We start from the raw sequence: 19,973 nt of genomic DNA, 5'->3' as shown, positions 1-19,973 counted from the left end.
ACCCTTTTCTCGCAATGTTTCTCCCGCTTTGTCACCTGCAAGTGCTGATTCACATTCAGCTCTGGTTCCACATTGGGTGTTAACATCCGGCAGCTCCACACCCTTTTTTCACGCCCGAGCTTTCATTTTGAGTGCAGTCAGGTTACTTACACCTTTTTTGTGGTTGGGTGGGAGATTGTAACAACTCAGTCTAATCCGGATCAGTGCCCACCCACAAGCACTTTTCAGGAAAAAATCTGGTTGATGTACAATTGATAACATACATTTATATGCTACCTGCTTCACCCAGCATTGAACTTGCATCAGTTTCTGAGGTGGGAAACGGATTCACTGGAAGGATCTCCACCTTTTAAATGCTGCCCAAAGCGCTGTGTAAATTCCAGCATTTGGAGTTAACAACCAAGCAGCGGGTTCTCATTAGACTCATCAAATCTTACAAAATCTTTGACCCATTTTGACTGGCCAGACTCTTTGAGAGAGTTGTTTTCTCCACCCCTGTAATTTAAAGGGACATTTCCTCTTTAGAAAGTGCTCACTTGAATGTTAAACCTACTTCCACAGCTCTTTCAGACAGGGCATTCCAGATCGTAACACACTCACTCCATAAAAAGAACACTTTATTACAGAACCCTGCAGTGCAGAAAGAGGCCCTTCAGCCCATCAAGTCTGCGCCAAACACAATCCCACCCAGGCCCTACCCCCATATCACACCCACTAATCCCTCTAATCTATGCATCCCTAGACACTAAGGGGCAATTTCTTAGCATAGCCAATCAACCTAACCCGCACATCTTTGGACTGTGGGAGGAAATCAGAGTAACTGGAGGAAACCCAGGCAGACACGAGGAGAATGTGCAAACTACACACAGACAGTGACCCAAGCCAGGAATCAAACCCAGGACCTGGAGCTGTGAAGCAGCAGTGCTAACCACTGTGCTACCGTGCTGCCCTCCTCATTGTTCTCCTCACCTTCATTGATTCTTTTGTTAATTATCTTAAATCTGTATCCCTTTTCTGACCTTTGTGCTAAGTGAAACTATTCCTGCTGATCTACCTTTATACTAATAAAGCCACATATAATTTTGAGCATGTTTGTAAAATCTCCCCCTGAGGAGAGCAGTCACAAATTTTCCACTCAATGAAATTCCTCAATCCTGCAAATCTTCCAGTAAATCTCCTTCCAAGGAGAACAGTCTTGACAGATTCCTGCTTAACCAACAGGAGGTAACGACATTTCAGAATAACGACATTAATTGTGCTTTATATATCTATATGATTAAAAGAATTAAAATGTTTTTCAATGAGGTAGATATTAAAATCAAGTCACTACTGATGAAACCAAGCATGTAAATTATGATATATTTTTTGCTGAGGAAGGTCATGAAATTTAGTGCAAATGTTACACAACCTCTCTGTCCATTCTGTGGAGATCTTGACCGTGTAGTTTTTCCTCCAGTTGAAATACTGCTCGTATCGAGATCTATTCGCCCGCAGGGTGGTCAGGAAACTGGCCAGGTCTTCTGTGGAGGCAAAGTCATTCACGTGGATGAAGGAATCCGCTGGGACAAACTGCTCGTAGTTTTCCCGCGGAGGTCCCAATACCACCGGGACTGACCCTGCAAGGAAAGCGTTTCTCCAAATCTTCTCGGTGATGTAGTCTTTGTGTATGGAGTTTTCGAAAGCCAGGTAAAAGGCGTAGCGGGAGATGGTGGGCAGCAACTTCTCACTCGGGAGGAATTTTCCAGATGCTCTTCCATACATGTGTACATCAAGGTGCTTCGACAGGTTGGCGTGCACCTTTGCCCTCAGGCTAGTTCTGCGGTAATTACTGACCACCCACGTCAACAGGCCAGATTTCTCTGGGATGGAGAAATTAGACGGCTGGTCATTTTTCTGGAGGGTTCCATAGGGCAGGAAGATGTCAGAGTCAGTCTTGTAGGTCATGGTCCAGTTGAAGTAGCCATTGTATCGGCGGATCCTTTTCGTGTTAGTGGGTGACTCCATGGATACCCAGAGCCACTTCTGGTTGGGAGGTCTTGTCAGCTGTGGCAGGCTGGAGCGATTGATCTGGAGCTCCCTATGGTGGAACACCACCACATCCGCACCATCAAACATGGACCTGTTGCGGGTGAGAACGCAGTTGTCAATTCCATGTAACTTCAAGCAAACGTCTTCTCTGGGAGTGAATTCTGTATGAAACGGCCAGTGCCATGCCAAAACAACGACGGGCTCTGGAGTCCTGGCAGTTTTTTTCTTCCTCCAGCTCTCCTGGCTGATGGAACCGTTCATCACAAGCTGTAGGAAGCATGCAGCTACTAACAGCAACGCCAGGATTTTGCCAGTCTTCTGCGCCAAGAGGTACACAAGCACCAGTGCCATGTGTTGCCTTGCCAGAGACTGGGGAAGATATTGGAGCCTGAGACCTGTCGAAATCCTCGCACAGACATCGGCTGAATGTGCACGGCTTGTGAGCTGCCTCTGTAAGAACAAACACATCACGGGGGATAGTGGTTAATTTGTTGTGCCACACATGGTGTTTGAAGGTGCCAGTTTCACAGCACTTAGAGGAAGCGCCTGTGTTTTGCATAAGTCAGCCAAAGGTCAGACTGACATGAAAGTTAATCAATCACTTTATGCAAAAAAAAATTAGTTTTGCTGGCCTGTTTAAATCTGTGCCCTTTAGCATGTCAATCAGGAAATAATTGAAAGTTGTGCGGGGTGAGGTAACAAATAATTGAATTATGAAAATGAGTGTTCAGTGGTCAACTCAATTGAGAATGGATCTTGAAGGTTGCACTGAAATACGGAGGATGGGAAGAAATATAGCAATGCAGGTTCTCCCACTGCCTGTCTAAATAGTTCCCTCTTCCAACCACACACCTTGCCAAATTAGACTGGGATACAGTTCCAGAACATCCCAACTCTCCTCACACAAGATGCAATCTTCATATCAAAGCTTAAATTTATGAGCGTCAGTGAGATATTCCATCATGGGTGACACAGCGGTTAGCACTGCTGCCTCACAGCGCAAGGGACCCGTGCTCACTTCCAGCCTTGGGTAACTGTCCATAGAACCAGAGAACAATAGAAAATTACAGCTCAGAAACAGGCCTTTTGGCCCTTCTTGTCTGTGCCGAACCATTTTTTGCCTAGTCCCACTGACCTGCAGTTGGACCATATTCCTCCATACCCCTCTCATCCATGTACTCATCCAAGTTTTTCTTAAATGTTAGAAGTGACCCGCATTTACCACTTTATCCGGCAGCTCATTCCACACTCCCACCACTCTCTGCGTGAAGAAGCCCCCCCCCCACCTAATATTCCCTTTAAACTTATCTCCTTTCACCCTTAACCCATGCCCTCAGGTTTTTTCTCCCCTAACCTTGCACGTTCTCCCTGTGGGTTTCCTCTGGGTGCTCTGGTTTTCTCCCACAGTTCAAAGGTGTGCAGGTTAGGTTGATTATCCACACTAAATTGCCACTGGTGTCAGGGGAATTAGCAAGGAAAATACATGGGGTTTTGGGAGTAAGGCCTGGGTGGGAATGTGGTTGGTGCAGGCTTGATGGGCCGAATGGCCTCCTCCTGCACTGTAGGGACTCTATGATCTTTTTATTCATTCGTGGAACCTGGGCGTTGCTGGCTAGGCCAGCATTTATTCCTATCCCTAGATGCTCTTGAGAAAGATGGTGGTGAGCTGCCTTCTTGAGACTGATACAACTGAGTGGCTTGTTAGGCTTTTTCAGAGGGTAGTTGAGAGTTAACCACATTGATGTGGCTCTGGAGTCACATGTAGGCCAGAACGAGTAACAATGGCAGATTTCCTTCCTAGAGGACCTTAGTGAACCAGATGGGTTTTTCCGACAATTGACAACGGTTTGATGGTCATCAGTAGATTCTTAATTCCAGATATTTTTTTCTTGAATTCAAATTCCACCATTTGCCGTGGTGGGATTCGAACCAGAGTCCCCCCAGAACATTAGCTGAGTTTCTGGATTAATAGTCTAGCGATAATACCACTAGACCGTCACCTCCCCAGAGGCATCATTGCTGAATTTAGTTCATCCCACGCCTGTGTGGGATCTTCCGGGTGTTCCTCTTGCACTCCAAAGATGTGCAGGTTAAGCGGATCAGCCACGATAACTCACCCGTTGTTGTCAGGGGGAATCCAAGCAAAAGCATTGGGTAGGGGATGCTGAGGGAATCTGTAGTTCCTTTTATTTTTCCTTTCCCAGTCCTGCCCCTGTGCACATCCTCAATAAACCCAGGTACTGAACTGAGCTGACTGCAGCACCTTTCTCACTGTGCTGGCTGAGATTGATTGACTGGTGGCGTCCGGCCTGTGGAACCTGAGTAGTACTGTAGATGACTGAGCCTCTGAAGCAGCATCGCTCCAACTTGCTCAAACTAATTCACTGGTGGTGGTGGTTACTTTTATTTCTTGACATTCTCACCTTCGAATACGTCCCTTTTTCTCTCTCAGACTGCTCTCAGTGCACGAGTTTTAACTGCGTGGAGCTGAAATCGGTCTCCAGGCTAATGGAAGAGCAGGTTGTTAATTCACTGTGAACCTGTTCGGCTCGTAGATTGGATACTGGCAGAGAGCAAGTTAACCCTTACCATATAGCTGGCTGGCCATTCCCTCCTTGAGATACAAGTCTCAGTTATGAGTGCAAGAGAATTAATAAATCCAGGTTGGCAATCTTCCTTCAGAATCACAGAATTGTTACCCCACAGGAGGCCATTTGCCCAATTGTGTTTGCACTGGTTCACCAAACAGGCATCATAACTCAGTGCCATTCCCCTACCTTTATCCCGTACCTCTGTATATAGTTTCTTTTGTTTTATTTGTCCATGTGGGAGTTGCCGGCTGAGTCTACATCTATTACCCATCCCTAACTGCCCTCCGTTTCAGTGGGCATTTGAGAATCAACCACATTGCTGCTGGTCTGGAGTCACATGTAAGCCAGACCAGGTAAGAAATGGCAGATCTCCATCCCTAAAGGCCAGTAGTGAACTAGATTTTACAATAATCATTATTGGTTTTGTGATCATGCGTGGACTTTTAATTCCAGATTTTTACTGAGTTTAAATTTCATCACCTGCCGTGGTGGGATTTGAACCTGGGATCGCCAGAACATTACCCTGGGACTCTGGATTACTAGTCCAGTGTCAACACCACTGGGCCACTGTCTCCCCCTTCTAATCATCTAATGTCCTGTCTCCACCACACTTCCAGGCAGTGCCTTCCAGACCCAAACCACCACTTTATGAGACAACTTTAATTGGAACTGCAATTTATCTTAGACACCCTTGTTTTCAGTATCAGCTGTAGCCATGGTAGGAGCACTGCTGCCTCTGACACAAGAGGTTGAGGGTTCAAACTTTACCCCAGTGATTTGAGAATATAATCCAGGCTAACATTACAGTGCAGCACTGTTGGAGATGCTATCTTTCAGATGAAATGTTACACGGAGGCAACGTCTTCTTTCTCAGCTGGACTTTTTGGAAGAATAGCAGTGGAACTTTCTCTGGGTTGTGGTCAATATTTATCACAAAAACAATCGACTGGTTATTATCACGTGACCATTTGTGCATAAATTGGGTGACATATCCACTACAATAACAATGACCGCACTTCGAAAAGTACTTCATTGGCTGTAACATGCTTTGGGATGTCTTGAGCTCATGAAAGGGAAGATATAAATTTAACAGTATCACAGGAGGTCTCATGCAAAAGACGTGTGGTTGGGTGCATTGGCCATGCTAAAATCTTCCTCAGTGTATCCGAACAGGAACCGGAGTGTGGCAACTAGGGGATTTTCACAGTAACTTCATTGCAGTGTTAATGGAAGGCTACTTGTGACACTAATAAATAAATTTTTATTTTAAACTTTATAAGCTTACATTAAGCAGACATAATTAACAGTTAATTGTACTCGAGTTAACAAAGTTAAACTGAACATTGAGCTAATCTGTTGAGATAATTTTGATATATAGATAAATCACATTTCTTTTTTGCAATTTCAACTGACTTGTGGGGTAACTATTCTTCCAATAATTAGCTGGAATTTTTCAGCCCACCCTCCAGCTGGTCATCTTATAAACCTCTATTAAGTCGCCTCTCAGCCTCCTCCGCTCTAAAGAGAAAAGCCCCAGCTCCCTCAACCTTTCCTCATAAGACCTACCCTCCAAACCAGGCAGCATCCTTGTAAATCTCCTCTGCACTCTCTCCAATGCTTCCACATTGACTGCTGGTGGGATCTTCCAGTCCAGCTGAAATCATTGATAATTTGCATGGTTCCCTGGAGACCCCTCTGTGGGAGAGGTGGGAGGACTGGGGGGTGGGGTGGGGGAATCAGCTTTGTTGGGACCAGAAGATCCAGCCATGAGGAAGGGCTGGAAAATTATGGTCCTTGGCCGGAAGCCTCTGGCCATTTACATCGCTCCGCTGTCGCCAGGGAGGATGGTTCAGCCAAATCTCTGTTCGTGCAGCGGGACTGGAGAATCTCAGCTGCAGGCGAGGTTGGGGAATCTAGCCCCTATGAATTTGCCAATCAGTTGGCCTCTGCAATCATCAATTCCAGTGTGTATTGTTACCAGGTTTGAAGGAGCAATCACTCGACAAAACAAAACCTTGGTGAGACCACATTTGGAATATTATGTGCAGTTCTGGTCACCTCACTATAAGAAGGATGTGGAAGCATTGGAGAGAGTGCAGAGGAGATTTACAAGGATGCTGCCTGGTTTGGAGGGTAGGTCTTATGAGGAAAGGTTGAGGGAGCTGGAGTTGTTCTCTTTAGAGCAGAGGAGGATGAGAGGCAACTTAATAGAGGTTTATAAAATGATGAGGGAGATAGATAGAGTGGACGTGCAGAGACTAATTCCTCGGGTGGATGTAGCTGTTACTAGGGGGCATAACTTTAAGGTTCATGGTGGGAGATATAGGAGGGATGTCCAAGGTAAATTCTTTACTCAGAGAGTGGGTGGGGTATGGAATGCACTGCCTGCTGTGATAGTGGAGTCGGACACTTTAGGAACTTTCAAGTGGTTATCAGATAGAGTGCACCAGAATGATAGGGAGTGGGATAGCTTGATCTTGGTTTTGGACAAAGCTCGGCACAACATCGAGGGCCAAAGGGCCTGCACTGTGCTGGACTGTTCTATGTTCTATTTTTGGAACTATGATCTGGGGACAGAGTCTGGACTGGGCTGTTGATTAGAAACTGCCTCATCGTTGAGACCCATGATAAAGAAAGAGAGCGCAAGTCAAAGAAATATGAAATTTTTAAAAACTGCTTATATCTGACCTTCCTTACCTGTGTGGTTCAGTGCATAGGAATTAGGAGCAGAAGAAGGCAAATTTAGCCCTCTTCACTGTCTGCTTTCCCACATATTTTAGCATCATCCACAAATTTTGCTATGTTACACTCTGTCTCTGCTTGCGGATCATTCATATAGATTGTAAACAGCTGAGGATCAAGGACTGACCCCTGTGGCATCCCGCCAGTTACATTTCACCAGCCAGAGAAGGACTCATTTATCCCAGCCCTTTGTTTTCTGTCAGTCAGCCAATCTTCAATCCAATCTAGCACTCTACCCCAATCCCTGTGATCTCACCTTCTGGATCAGTCTTTCATTCGGCACCTTGTCAAATGCCTTCTGGAAGTTTACATATACCACATCCATAGGCTTCCCACTATCCACCTTACATCCTCTAAGAACTCGAGCAAGTTTGTTAAGCATGACTTTCCCTTCATAAAACCGCACTGAAAATGGTGGATTGGGCTTTGTCTTTCCAAATGCTCATTCATCTCCTCCTTAATGATTGATTCCAGCCATCTTGGAGGTCAAGCTCACTGGCCTATAGTTTCTACTTTCTATCACTCTCCCTTTTTGAATAGGAGTGTCACATTAGCATGTTTCCAATCCACTGGGACCTTACATTGACAAAGCAATGACAAAGAGCATTGACAAAGAGAAGGTGAAAAGGAATGTATTGGTAATTGGGGATAGTGTGTTTAAGGGTATTGACACTGTCCTTTGTCACAATGACAAAGAGCACAGAAGGGTGTGTGGTCTGCCTGGTGCTCGGGTCCAGGATGTCGCATCTGGGCTGCAGAGGAACCTGGAGTGGGAGGGTGAGAATCCGGTCGTTGTGGTACATGTGGGTACCAACGACATAGGCAAAATGCGAACTGAGGATCTGGGGAGGGAGTATGAAAAGCTGGGAATGGAATTAAAAAGTAGAACCGACAAGGTGGTTATCTCTGGATTACTGCCCGAACCGTATGCAGACGGGCGTAGGGTTGATAAGATTAAGGAAGTGAATGGGTGGCTCAGGGATTGGTGTGGGAGGAATGGGTTTGAATTTATGGGACATTGGCATCAGTATTGGGGTAGGTGGGACCTGTTCAGGTGGGATGGGGTTGGTCTGAACCGTGCTGGGACCAGAGTCCTGGCGAATCGTGTAGATAGGACTGTAGATAGGGCTTCAAACTAATTGGGGGGGGGGAGGGTGCGAGGGTAGGTGAAATTACAGGGTCTGAAGTAAAGGAGAGGGTACAGGTACGGGAAGAGGCCAAGGATGTCCCAATAATAAAGGGAGTAGGGTGCGTGAGTGAGGTTGGTGGCGTTCCTGCAAATTGGGTCCAGGCGAAGGCTGGGATGAAGGCACTTTATCTGAATGCACGAAGCATTCGGAATAAAGTGGATGAGCTGGTGGCGCAGATCAGCACAAATGGATATGATCTGGTGGCCATTACAGAGACGTGGCTGCAGGGTGACAGGGACTGGGAGCTGAATGTACAGGGGTATCAAGTGTTTAGGAAGGATAGGCGGGAGGAAAAAGGGGGAGGCGTAGCTCTGCTGGTTAAGGATAGCATCAGGGTGGTAGTAAGGGAAGATATAGGAGCCAAAGAGCAGAAAGTGGAATCGTTGTGGGTGGAGATTAGGAACAGCAAAGGGAGGAAGACGCTGTTGGGTGTCGTCTATAGGCCCCCAAAGAATGATCTGGAGGTGGGGCGGGCTATTAACGCGCAAATAAATGCGGCGTGCAGGAATGGAACGGCGATAATTATACATAGAACATAGAACATTACAGCGCAGAACAGGCCCTTCGGCCCACGATGTTGCGCCGACCAATTAAAAAGCAATGATCCTCTAACCTAAACCAATCCCTTTGCATCCATAAACCTATCCACGGATCTCTTAAACGCCCCCAAACTAGGCGCATTTACAACCGCAGCAGGCAGGGCATTCCAATCCCTCACCACCCTCTGGGTCAGGAACCTACCTCTGACATCCATCCTATAACTACCACCCCTTAATTTAAAGCCATGCCCCCTCGTGCTAGCTTTCTCCATCCGAGGAAAAAGGCTATCACTGTCCACCCTATCTAAACCTCTAATCATCTTATATGTTTCAATAAGGTCCCCTCTTAGCCGCCTTCTTTCTAACGAAAACAACCTCAAATCCCTCAGTCTCTCCTCATAGGACCTCCCCTCCATACCAGGCAACATCCTGGTAAACCTCCTCTGCACCCTCTCCAATGCCTCCACATCCTTCCTATAATGTGGGAACCAGAACTGCACACAATACTCCAAGTGCGGCCGCACCAGAGTTTTGTACAGTTGCAACATGACGCTGTGGCTCCTAAATTCAATCCCCCTACCAATAAACACCAAGACACCGTATGCCTTCCTAACAACCTTATCTACTTGATTCCCAACTTTCAGGGATCTATGTACACATACACCTAGATCCCTCTGTTCATCAACACTATTCAGAGTCCTACCGTTAGCCCTATATTCTACACATCTGTTATTCCTGCCAAAGTGAATTACCTCACACTTTTCCGCATTAAACTCCATCCGCCACCTCTCGGCCCAGCTCTGCAACTTGTCCAAGTCTCTCTGTAAACTGTGACACCCCTCCTCACTATCTACCATACCTCCGACTTTGGTGTCATCAGCAAATTTACTAATCCATCCTTCTATACCCTCATCCAGGTCATTTATAAAAATTACAAACAGCAGTGGCCCCAAAACAGATCCCTGAGGCACACCACTTGTAACCGAACTCCATGACGAATACTTACCATCAACCACCACCCTCTGTCTCCTATCTGCTAGCCAATTCCTGATCCAATTAACTAAATCACCCTCAATCCCATACATCTGCATTTTCTGCAGAAGCCTTCCATGGTGAACCTTATCAAACGCCTTACTAAAGTTCATATATACCACGTCAACTGCCTTACCCCCATCCACCTCTTTGGTCACTTTCTCAAAAAACTCAATATGGTTAGTAAGGCATGACCTACCCTCCACAAAACCATGCTGACTATCTCCAATCAATTCATTACTCTCTAAATAACTATAAATCCTATCCCTAATAATTTTTTCTAAAACCTTGCCCGCAACAGAAGTAAGACTCACCGGTCTATAATTCCCGGGGAAGTCTCTGTTCCCCTTCTTAAACAATGGGACAACATTCGCTATCCTCCAATCTTCTGGCACTATACCTGTGACCAACGACGACCTGAAGATCAGAGCCAGAGGCTCTGCAATCGCCTCTCTTGCCTCCCAGAGAATCCTAGGGTAAATCCCATCCGGCCCAGGGGACTTATCTATTTTCAAACCCTCAAGAATATCTAGCACATCCTCCTTATCAACTGCAATACTATCCAGTTTACAACCCTGTAACCCAGTGTTCTCCACAGCTACATTTACATCTCCCTGCGTGAATACTGAAGAGAAATATTGGTTCAATGCCTCTCCAATCTCTTCCGGTTCCACACATAACTTCCCACTGCTGTCTCTAACTGGCCCTAATCTTGCCCTAACCAATCTTCTGTTCTTAACATATCTATAGAACGCCTTAGGATTTTCCTTAATCCTATCAGCCAAAGTCTTCTCATGTCCTCTTTTAGCCCTTCTTAACTCACTCTTATGGGGGATTTCAATCTACATATTGATTGGTCGACCCATGTTGGATGCGGTGGGCTTGAGGAAGAGTTCTTGGAATGCTGCTGGGATAGTTTCCTTGAACAGTGTGTGTTGGAGTCGACGTGGGAGCGAGCTATCTTGGATCTGGTGTTATGTAATGAGGCTGGTAGAATTAGGGACCTTGTGGTGAAGGATCCTGTTGGGAAGAGTGATCATTGTATGGTGGAGTTTCTGATGCAGATGGAGGAGGAGAAAGTGGGTTCCCGGACCTGTGTCCTTTGTTTGAACAGAGGAGAGTACGATAGGATGAGAGAGGAATTGGCAAATGTTGATTGGGGGAGCACATTGGAAGGTAGGTCTGCTGAGGAACAGTGGAGGATCTTTAAGGAGATCTTTCTTGGTGCTCAGCAGAAATTTATTCCGATGGTTAAAAAGGATCGTAGGAGGAGAGATAATCAGCCGTGGATAACGAAGGAGGTAAAGGAGAGTACTAAATTAAAAGCGGATGCGTTTAGAGTAGCTAAGAGTAGTGGGTGAGAAGAGGATTGGGAGAGGTTTAAATATCAACAAAGAATGACGAAGAAGTTGATAAAGAAGGGTAGAATAAACTATGAAGCTGGGCTAGCGCTAAATATGAAAAAGGATAGTAAGAGTTTTTATAAATATATAAAAAGGAAGAGGCTGACTAGGGTGAACGTTGGACCCTTAGAGGATGAGAGGGGGGACTTAGTGGTAGGGGATGGGGAAATGGCTGAGGCCTTGAATAACTTTTTTGTTTCGGTCTTCACGGAGGAGGACGTGAATAGTTTGCCGGGTGTTAGCGATGGAAAGGTGGTAGGAGTGGAGGGCCTGAATGACATTATTGTTACTAGAGAGGCGGTGCTCGACAGACTGGAGGGACTGATTGTGGACAAGTCCCCACGACCAGATGGAATGCATCCAAGGGTTCTGAAAGAAATGGCAGAGGTGATAGTGGATGCCTTGGTGATTATTTTCCAAACCTCGCTGGATTCCGGGGAAGTACCGGAAGATTGGAAAACGGCTAATGTTACGCTGTTGTTTAAGAAGGGTAGCAGGCAAAAGGCAGGGAATTATAGGCCAGTTAGTTTAACGTCTGTTGTAGGTAAAATGCTTGAATCCGTAATCAAGGAGAAAATAGCGAGGCATCTTGAGGAGAATTGTTTGATAGAGCAGACGCAGCACGGTTTCGTTAAGGGGAAGTCGTGTCTGACAAATTTATTGGAATTCTATGAGGATGTGTCTAGGGCGGTGGATAGAGGAGAGCCGGTAGATGTGGTGTTTCTTGATTTTCAGAAGGCGTTTGATAAGGTGCCGCACAAGAGGTTGTTACAGAAGGTTAGGGGGCATGGAGTTGGGGGTAGGGTGTTAGCGTGGATAGGGGATTGGCTGTCAAATAGGAGGCAGAGAGTGGGGGTCAATGGGTACTATTCGGATTGGCGGTTGGTGACTAGTGGAGTGCCCCAGGGATCGGTGCTGGGGCCTCAGCTATTTACCATTTATATAGATGATCTGGAGGAGGGAACCAAGTGTATGGTGTCGAAACTTGCTGATGACACCAAGATTGGTGGAACGGCAAATTGTGCGGAAGGTGTGGAAAGTCTGCAGAGGGATCTAGATAGGCTGGGCGAATGGGCCAGGAACTGGCAAATGGAATTTAATGTTGGCAAGTGTGAAGTTGTCCACTTTGGTAGGAATAATGGTAAGAAGGACTATTATTTGCATGGCGAAAAACTGCAGCATGCTACGGTGCAGAGGGACCTCGGGGTCCTTGTGCATGAGTCGCAAAAACCCAGCCTGCAGGTGCAGCAGGTGGTCAGGAAGGCGAATGGGATGCTGGGCCTTCATAGCGAGTGGCATTGAATATAAAAGTAGGGAGGTCTTGCTGCAACTGTACAGGGCACTGGTGAGGCTGCAGCTGGAGTACTGTGTGCAGTTTTGGTCACCGCACTTCGCAAGGATATTTTGGCCTTGGAGGGAGTGCAGAGGAGGTTTACTAGGCTGATACCGGAGTTGAGGAGGTTGACCTATGAGGAGAGGCTGAATAAACTAGGCTTGTACTCGTTAGAGTTTAGAAGAATGAGGGGAGATCTCATTGAGACATATAAGATGATGAATGGGATGGATAGGATAGAGGTGGAGAGGCTCTTCCCACTCAGAAAGGACAGTAGAACTAGAGGGCACAGCCTCAAGATAAGTGGGGGGGGGCAGTTTAGAACAGAGTTGAGGAGGAACTTCTTCACTCAAAGGGTGGTGAATCTCTGGAATTCTCTGCCCGTTGAAGTGGTGGAGGCTGCCTCGTTAAATATATTTAGGACGTGGGTAGATAGGTTTTTGATAGGCAAGGGGATTAAGGGTTATGGGGAGAAGGCGGGAAAGTGGAACTGAGCCACGACAGATCAGCCATGATCTTACTGAATGGCGGGGCAGTCTCGAAGGGCTAGATGGCCTACTCCTGCTCCTATTTCTTATGTTCTTATGTTCTTATTACCCGAATCTAAGGAATTTTGAAATATCACAACCAATGCGCCCATGATCTGTGATGTCACCTCCTTTAATACCCTATAGGGAGCAGACCATCAGACCTTGGGGCCTTATCCACCTTTAATCCCATTAGTTTATTCAATACCCTCTCCCTTGTGATGGCTGTTGCACCAAGTTGCTCTGCATTAACTACAGTTTTTGGAATATCTTCATTATTCTCTACCGTAGTTGATAGTGAAGGGGATAGCTGTCTACTCCAGAATGATGTCACGTTGAGTGGGCAGAGAACTGGCAAATGGAATTTGATTCAGAAAAATATTGGATATTGCATTTGGGAGGGCAAACAAAGCAAGGGAATAGACAATAATTGGGAACGTACTGAGAGGAAGTGAGAGACCTTGGAGTGCTTGTCCACAGGTCCTTGAAGGTGGCAGGACAGGTGGGCAAGGTGGTCAAGAAAGCCTATGGAATGCCTTCCTTTAACAGATGAGGTATTGAATACAAAAGCAGGGATGTAATGTTGAAACTGTACAAATGCTGCTTAGGCCACAGCTGGAGTTTTGTGTACAGCTTTGGTCACCATATTACAAGAGTGATATAATTGCACTGGAGAGAAAGTAGAGGAGATTTACAAGAATGTTGCCAGGCCTTGAAAATTGCAGCTGAGGAGGAGAGATTGGGTAGCCTAGGTTTGATTTCCGTAGAACACCCACAGCTAATGGGTGACCTAATTTAGATCTACAAAGTGATGAGTGACTGAGACACACAGACATCGGGACCCACCTAGACATCAAAGACTTGTTTGCCCTAGCTGAGGGGTCAACTACCAGATGACATAGATTTAAGGTAACAGAAACAGAAATTTCTGGATAAACTCAGTGAGCCTGGCAGCATCCATGGAGCGAGGAACAAGAGGGTGCAATCTTACAACCTTGGCCCGGCCAGGTGGTAAGATTGGGTGAGAGGCGAAAAGTCAGAAATGTGCCTGGTTTCTCGCCTCCCCCAATTGTACCGGCCCTGTTCGGCCAGTGAATTTGGGTTGTGCATGAAGCTGATTTAAATATTGATTGCATGTTTAGTATGTCTTTAACAAGTCCAGAATACTATCTTCCAGGCTCACTTACCTTAACCATCTGGCTGGTCAAGGTTCTCCCGGTGAGAATCACAGCTGTCTCCACTGGTGGACAGCAGATGTGAGGGCTGCGCAGGGCCAATCAGTGCCCATGGGTAGTGCCAGCCTGGCACCCTGGCACTGCCCAGCTGGTACCCTGGCAGTGACTGCCTGGCACCCTGGCACTGCTAACTGGGTACCCTGGCAGGGGAAGTGCCAAGGGGGTGGGATCTGAGTGGAGGAGAGCGAAGCCTGGTGGGGTGCAGCTATAACAGGGAGTAGGAAATGGGAACTCTGCAGGAATGGGAGGAAAAGGGGTAACACTGCTGGTGGGGGGGTGACTGGAATGGGAGAAACATCTACCGGGAAGGGGAGAAACATCTACCGGGAAGGGGACAATGATTGATGAGGTGGGTCCCGATGTCTGTGTGGGGGGAATGGGGTCCAATGCTCATGGTGGTGGGGGGGAGGTATCTCAATGTCCATGCTGGTGGTGGGGTCCCAATGTCCATGGGGTGTGGTCACAATGGGAGTGGGGCAGGTGGGTGGGATGACAGGGGCTCAGGCTCCACCCCCCATGACCTTTCTACAGAACTGAAGCAAGGTAGAAATGTAATGAATGATACAGTAGGGGAGGGGCGTGGAGGAGATGAGGCAGAATAGAGGAACAAGGACAGATCAGAGCAAAGGAGAGATTGACAAAGATGGCTTGGACATAAAGACAGAGGGATTTAAGGTGATTGGTAGAAGGATTAGAGGACACAAAGCTTTTTCACCCAGAGGCTGGTGGCCATCTGGACCTGATGGCCTAAGTTGGTGGTCAAGGCCGAACTCTCAACTCATTTAAAAGGTACCTGGATCTGCGTCTGAAGAACTGCAACCTGCAAGGCTACAGAGCAGTGCTGGATTGTGCGATTAAGATGAGTTTTTTTTTTCTATTTTTTGGGCAGCACATACACAATGGTTGAGTGGCCTCATTCTGCACCACAGCTTTTCTGTGGTTCTAAGCTGGAAGCCGAGGCATTTGGTCACATCCCTCTTCCACTTACTCAACTGTAAGGAAATCAAACTGTGCTTTTTGTGCACAATGGAACAGGTGGAATGGGAGATGGCTGTATGCAAAGCTCAAAATGGTAACTGCCACCAAGCCAGGACCTCTCAACTCAGGTTTAGGTTTCATGTGAGTGTGTCCCTTTGAAAAAAAACACTTGCCCAACACACTGTACCTCCCTCATTGGCTGACAGGTAAAGGGAACTGGCAGTCTGAACTGCCTCTGTTCAGAACTTGTTCCCTGTCATTGATGAGAGAACTTGAGGGAAGTCTATAGCCTGAATTCCGGGGTGTGTGGGGTCCTTAATTATGCTGGCTGCTTTGCTGAGGCAGTGGGAAGTGTAGACAGAGTCAGTGGATGGGAGGCTGGTTTGTGTGATGAATTGAGCTATATTCATGACCTTTTGTAGTTCCTTGTGGTCTTGGGTAGAGCAGGAGCCATACCAAGCTGTGATACAACCAGAAAGAATGCTTTCTATGGTGCATCAATAAAAGTTCCAGTATTTGGTCTGTATCCCTGCAGGAAACGGCACAGGAGGTGCAAATCCAGAGATCTTATAAATGATTTGAGGGTTTCTCTTTAGTACAATCCCTCCACCGGGACTCCCAAACTTGCAGCATTACAGATTCATGGATTGACATCAACCAACTGACACAGGATAAGTGGGAGAGGCAGTGGTATTATCACTGAACCAGTAATCCAGGAACACAGTTAATGCTCTGGGGACCTGGATTCAAATCTCACCACAGCAGATGGAGAAATTTGAATTCAACGAAAAGAAATTCTGGAATTGAAAGGTTAGTGTTAACCATTGATTTAAAATTTCACTGGATTAGTAGTAATCTTGAGGCCAAGAATGCTCTGAGTACACGAGTTCAAATCCCACCAAGGCAGCAAATTCAATTAATAAATCTCGTAGATAAAGTTAATCTCAGTGATGGTGATGATGACAACTGTCAGTGATAGTTGTGAAAATGTCCTTTAGGGAAGGAAATGTGGCCTACCTGTGACTCCAGATCCACAGCAATGTGGCTGACTCTTAAATGCCCTCTGAAATGGCCCAGCAAGCCACTCAGTTCAGGGCAATTAGCAATGGGCAGCGAATCCCACATCCCACCAATGAAGAGTGTGGAATATAAACACTAACACTGACAAGTTTGGAAGAAATTCATGGCTGGGATTTTCCAGTCCACCCATCCCGTGGCAAGAACCGCCGCAGGCAGGAACGGAAAACTTGGAAAGGCAGCTAATCCGCTGGGACTGGAAAATCTAGCCCCATATTCCTGTTCAAGATTGATAGATTTTGCTGGGTACGGATAGCGAGGGTCCTGAAACAAAGGTGGATAAATTGAACAGAGATACAGATCAGCCCCAATTTCCTTAAATGATGGAGTTTGACTCGGGGGGGACTGAATGATCTACGCCTGTTTCTAAGGCACTGAAGGGAGCTGTATAATTACTGGGCTGGTGTTAACAAATTAGCAATTGATTTTCCATCTTCACCCTAGCTTCCTCTTCTACAATGACGCCAGTGTTTGAAAGCTGCTTCTGTACCCAGCTCTCCAATCTCCAACTAATTATGCGACAGACCCACATTGTTCAATAGGGAGATGAAAAGTCAAATACAGCCACCACTCTCTTCACCATGAATCCAAACTTGGTCACTGGAAGTTTGTGTTTTGTATCTGCACTGTGCTCTGAATCAATGATTTGCGTATTCTTTCAGTTGAAAGAAAACAGGAAACCACTTTCATGTGGCCATGTCCTGCTGCAGCCACATACCGTCCTGTTCTACAATTAGAACCTGCCTTTGTGCCATTGAGATTACGCCTGTTATGCCCGAGACAGAAGCAAGAGCAGTAGGCCCTTCAGCCCTTTGGTTTGATCTGGTACCTCAACTCCACCTTCCCAGATTCATTGCACTTCTACAGCGCAGAAAGAGGCCACTTGGCCCGTCATGTCTGTGCCAGCCTAGAAATGAGGTGCCCAGCCTAATCCTGATTTTTTGATTTGATTTATTATTATCACATGTATTAACATATAGCGAAAAGTATTGTTTCTTGCATGCTACGCAGACAAAGCATACCGTTCAAAGAGAAGGAAACGAGTGCAGAATGTAGTGTTACAGTCATAGCTAGGGTGTAGAGAAAGATCAACTTAACACAAGATAAATCCATTCTAAAGTCTGACAGCAGTAGGGAAGAAGCTGTTCTTGAGTCAGTTGGTATGTGACCTCAGACTTTTGTATCTTTCTCCCGAAGGAAGAAGGTGGAAGAGAGCCTTTCCGGGGTGTGTGAGGTCCTTAATTATGCTGACTGCTTTGCCAAGGCAGCGGGAAGTGTAGACAGAGTCAGTGGATGGGAGGCTGGTTTGTGCGATGAATTGGGCTATATTCATGACCTTTTGTAGTTCCTTGTGGTGTTGGGTAGAGCAGGAGCCATACCAAGCTGTGATACAACCAGAAAGAATGCTTTCTATGGTGCATCTGTAAAAGTTGCAGTATTTGGTTTGTATTCCTACAGGTTACAGCACTGGAGGTACAAATCCAGAGATCTTGTAAATGATTTGACGGTTTCTGCCTCTGCTACCCTTTCAGGCAGGGACATCCTGAACTTCATAATCCTCTACCTGAAAACATTTTCTTCATCCTCTGTCTAATCTTTCTGCCAATCACTTTAAATCTACATGCCCCCCAGTCACCTCTCAGCTAAATTAAAGTTTAAAGTTTATTTATCAGTGTCACAAGTAACCTTACATTAACACTGCAGTGAAGTTAATGTGAAACTCTCCTAGCCAAAACACTCCAGCGCCTGTTCAGCTACACCGAGGGAAAGTTTAGCATGGCCAATGCACATAACTGGCGCGTCTTTCAGACTGTGGGAGGAAACCGGAGCACCCAAAGGAAACGCACGCAGACACGGGGAAAACATGCAAACTCCAGATAGACAGTGACCCAATCTGGGAATCGAACCTGGGTCCCTGCTGCTGTGAAGCAGCAATGCTAATCACTGTGTCACCATGCCGCCCTTTCGCAAATAGGGTCCAAGTGAAGGCTGGGATGAAAGCGCTTTATCTGAATGCACGAAGCATTCGGAATAAAGTGGATGAGCTGGTGGCACAGATCGACACAAATGGATATGATCTGGTGGCCATTACAGAGACGTGGCTGCAAGGTGACAGGGACTGGGAGCTGAATGTACAGGGCTATCAAGTGTTTAGGAAGGATAGGCAGGAGGGAAAAGGGTGGGGGGGGGGGTGCGTAGCTCTGCTGATTAAGGATAGCATCAAGGTGGTAGCAAGGGATGATATTGGAGCCAAGGAGCAGAACGTGGAATCATTGTGGGTGGAGATTAGGAACAGCAAAGGGAGGAAGACGCTGGTGGGTGTCGTCTATAGGCCCCCGAATAATGATCTGGAGGTGGGGCAGGCTGTTAACGCGCAAATAAGTGCAGCGTGCAGGAATGGGACGGCCATAGTTATGGGGGATTTCAATCTGCATATTGATTGGTCGACCCATGTTGGACGCGGTGGGCTCGAGGAGGAGTTCTTGGAATGCTGCCGGGATAGTTTCCTGGAACAGTGCGTGTTGGAGCCGACGAGGGAGAGAGCTATCTTGGATCTCGTGCTATGTAATGAGGCGGGTAGAATTAGGGACCTTGCGGTGAAAGATCCTCTTGGGGAGAGTGATCATTATATGGTGGAGTTTCTGCTGCAGATGGAGGAGGCGAAAGTGGGTTCCTGGACACGCGTACTTTGTTTGAATAGAGGGGAGTACGGTAGGATGAGAGAAGAATTGGCGAATGTGGACTGGGGGAGCGCGTTGGAGGGAGGGTCTGCTGAGGAGCAATGGAGGATCTTTAAGGAGATCTTTCTTGGTGCTCAGCGGAAATTTATTCCGATGGTCAAAAAGGACAGTAGGAGGAGAGGTAACAAGCCGTGGATAACAAAGGAGGTGAAGGAAAGTGTTAAATTAAAAGCAGAGGAATTTAGAGTAGCTAAGAGTAGTGGGCGAGAAGAGGATTGGGAGAGGTTTAAATGTCAACAAAGATTGACAAAGAAGTTGATAAAGAAGGGTAGGAGAAACTATGAAGCTGGGCTAGCGCTTAATATAAAAAAGGATAGCAAGAGTTTTTATAAATATATAAAAAGGAAGAGGCTGGCTAGGGTGAACGTTGGTCCTTTAGAGGATGAGAAAGGGGACCTAGTGGTAGGGGATGGGGATATGGCTAAGGTATTGAATAACTTTTTTGTTTCTGTCTTCACGGAGGAGGACGTGAATAATTTGCCGGGTGTTAGTGATGGAAAGGTGGTAGGACTGGAGGGTCTTAATGACGTTACTGTTACTAGAGAGGCGGTGCTCGA

The 19,973-nt window shown here is 46.5% G+C and overlaps 1 protein-coding gene across 1 annotated transcript; it reads right to left on the bottom strand.

Moving 5' to 3' along the window:
- Positions 1 to 1,013: 1,013 nt before the first annotated feature.
- LOC145358259 (alpha-(1,3)-fucosyltransferase 7) lies at positions 1,014 to 2,927 on the bottom strand. The gene is made up of 2 exons (XM_080212127.1): positions 2,881 to 2,927; positions 1,014 to 2,478 (listed from the first exon to the last, which is right to left on the bottom strand). The coding sequence occupies exon 2, from the start codon at positions 2,377 to 2,379 to the stop codon at positions 1,327 to 1,329; it is 1,053 nt and encodes a 350-aa protein (XP_080068253.1). The 5' UTR covers positions 2,380 to 2,478; positions 2,881 to 2,927; the 3' UTR covers positions 1,014 to 1,326.
- Positions 2,928 to 19,973: the final 17,046 nt, after the last annotated feature.

Source organism: Carcharhinus amblyrhynchos, chromosome 25 (genome assembly GCF_965287045.1).
Source record: "Carcharhinus amblyrhynchos chromosome 25, sCarAmb.v2.hapA, whole genome shotgun sequence".
NCBI lineage: Eukaryota > Metazoa > Chordata > Chondrichthyes > Carcharhiniformes > Carcharhinidae > Carcharhinus > Carcharhinus amblyrhynchos.
The sequence above is the reverse complement of the archived record's forward strand: the minus strand, read 5'-3'. Positions and strand labels throughout refer to the sequence as shown.

What these genes read in the sequence shown, in the direction of transcription:
- LOC145358259 (XM_080212127.1), bottom strand. Translation starts at nt 2,379, where the DNA reads ATGGCACTGGTGCTTGTGTACCTCTTGGCGCAGAAGACTGGCAAAATC.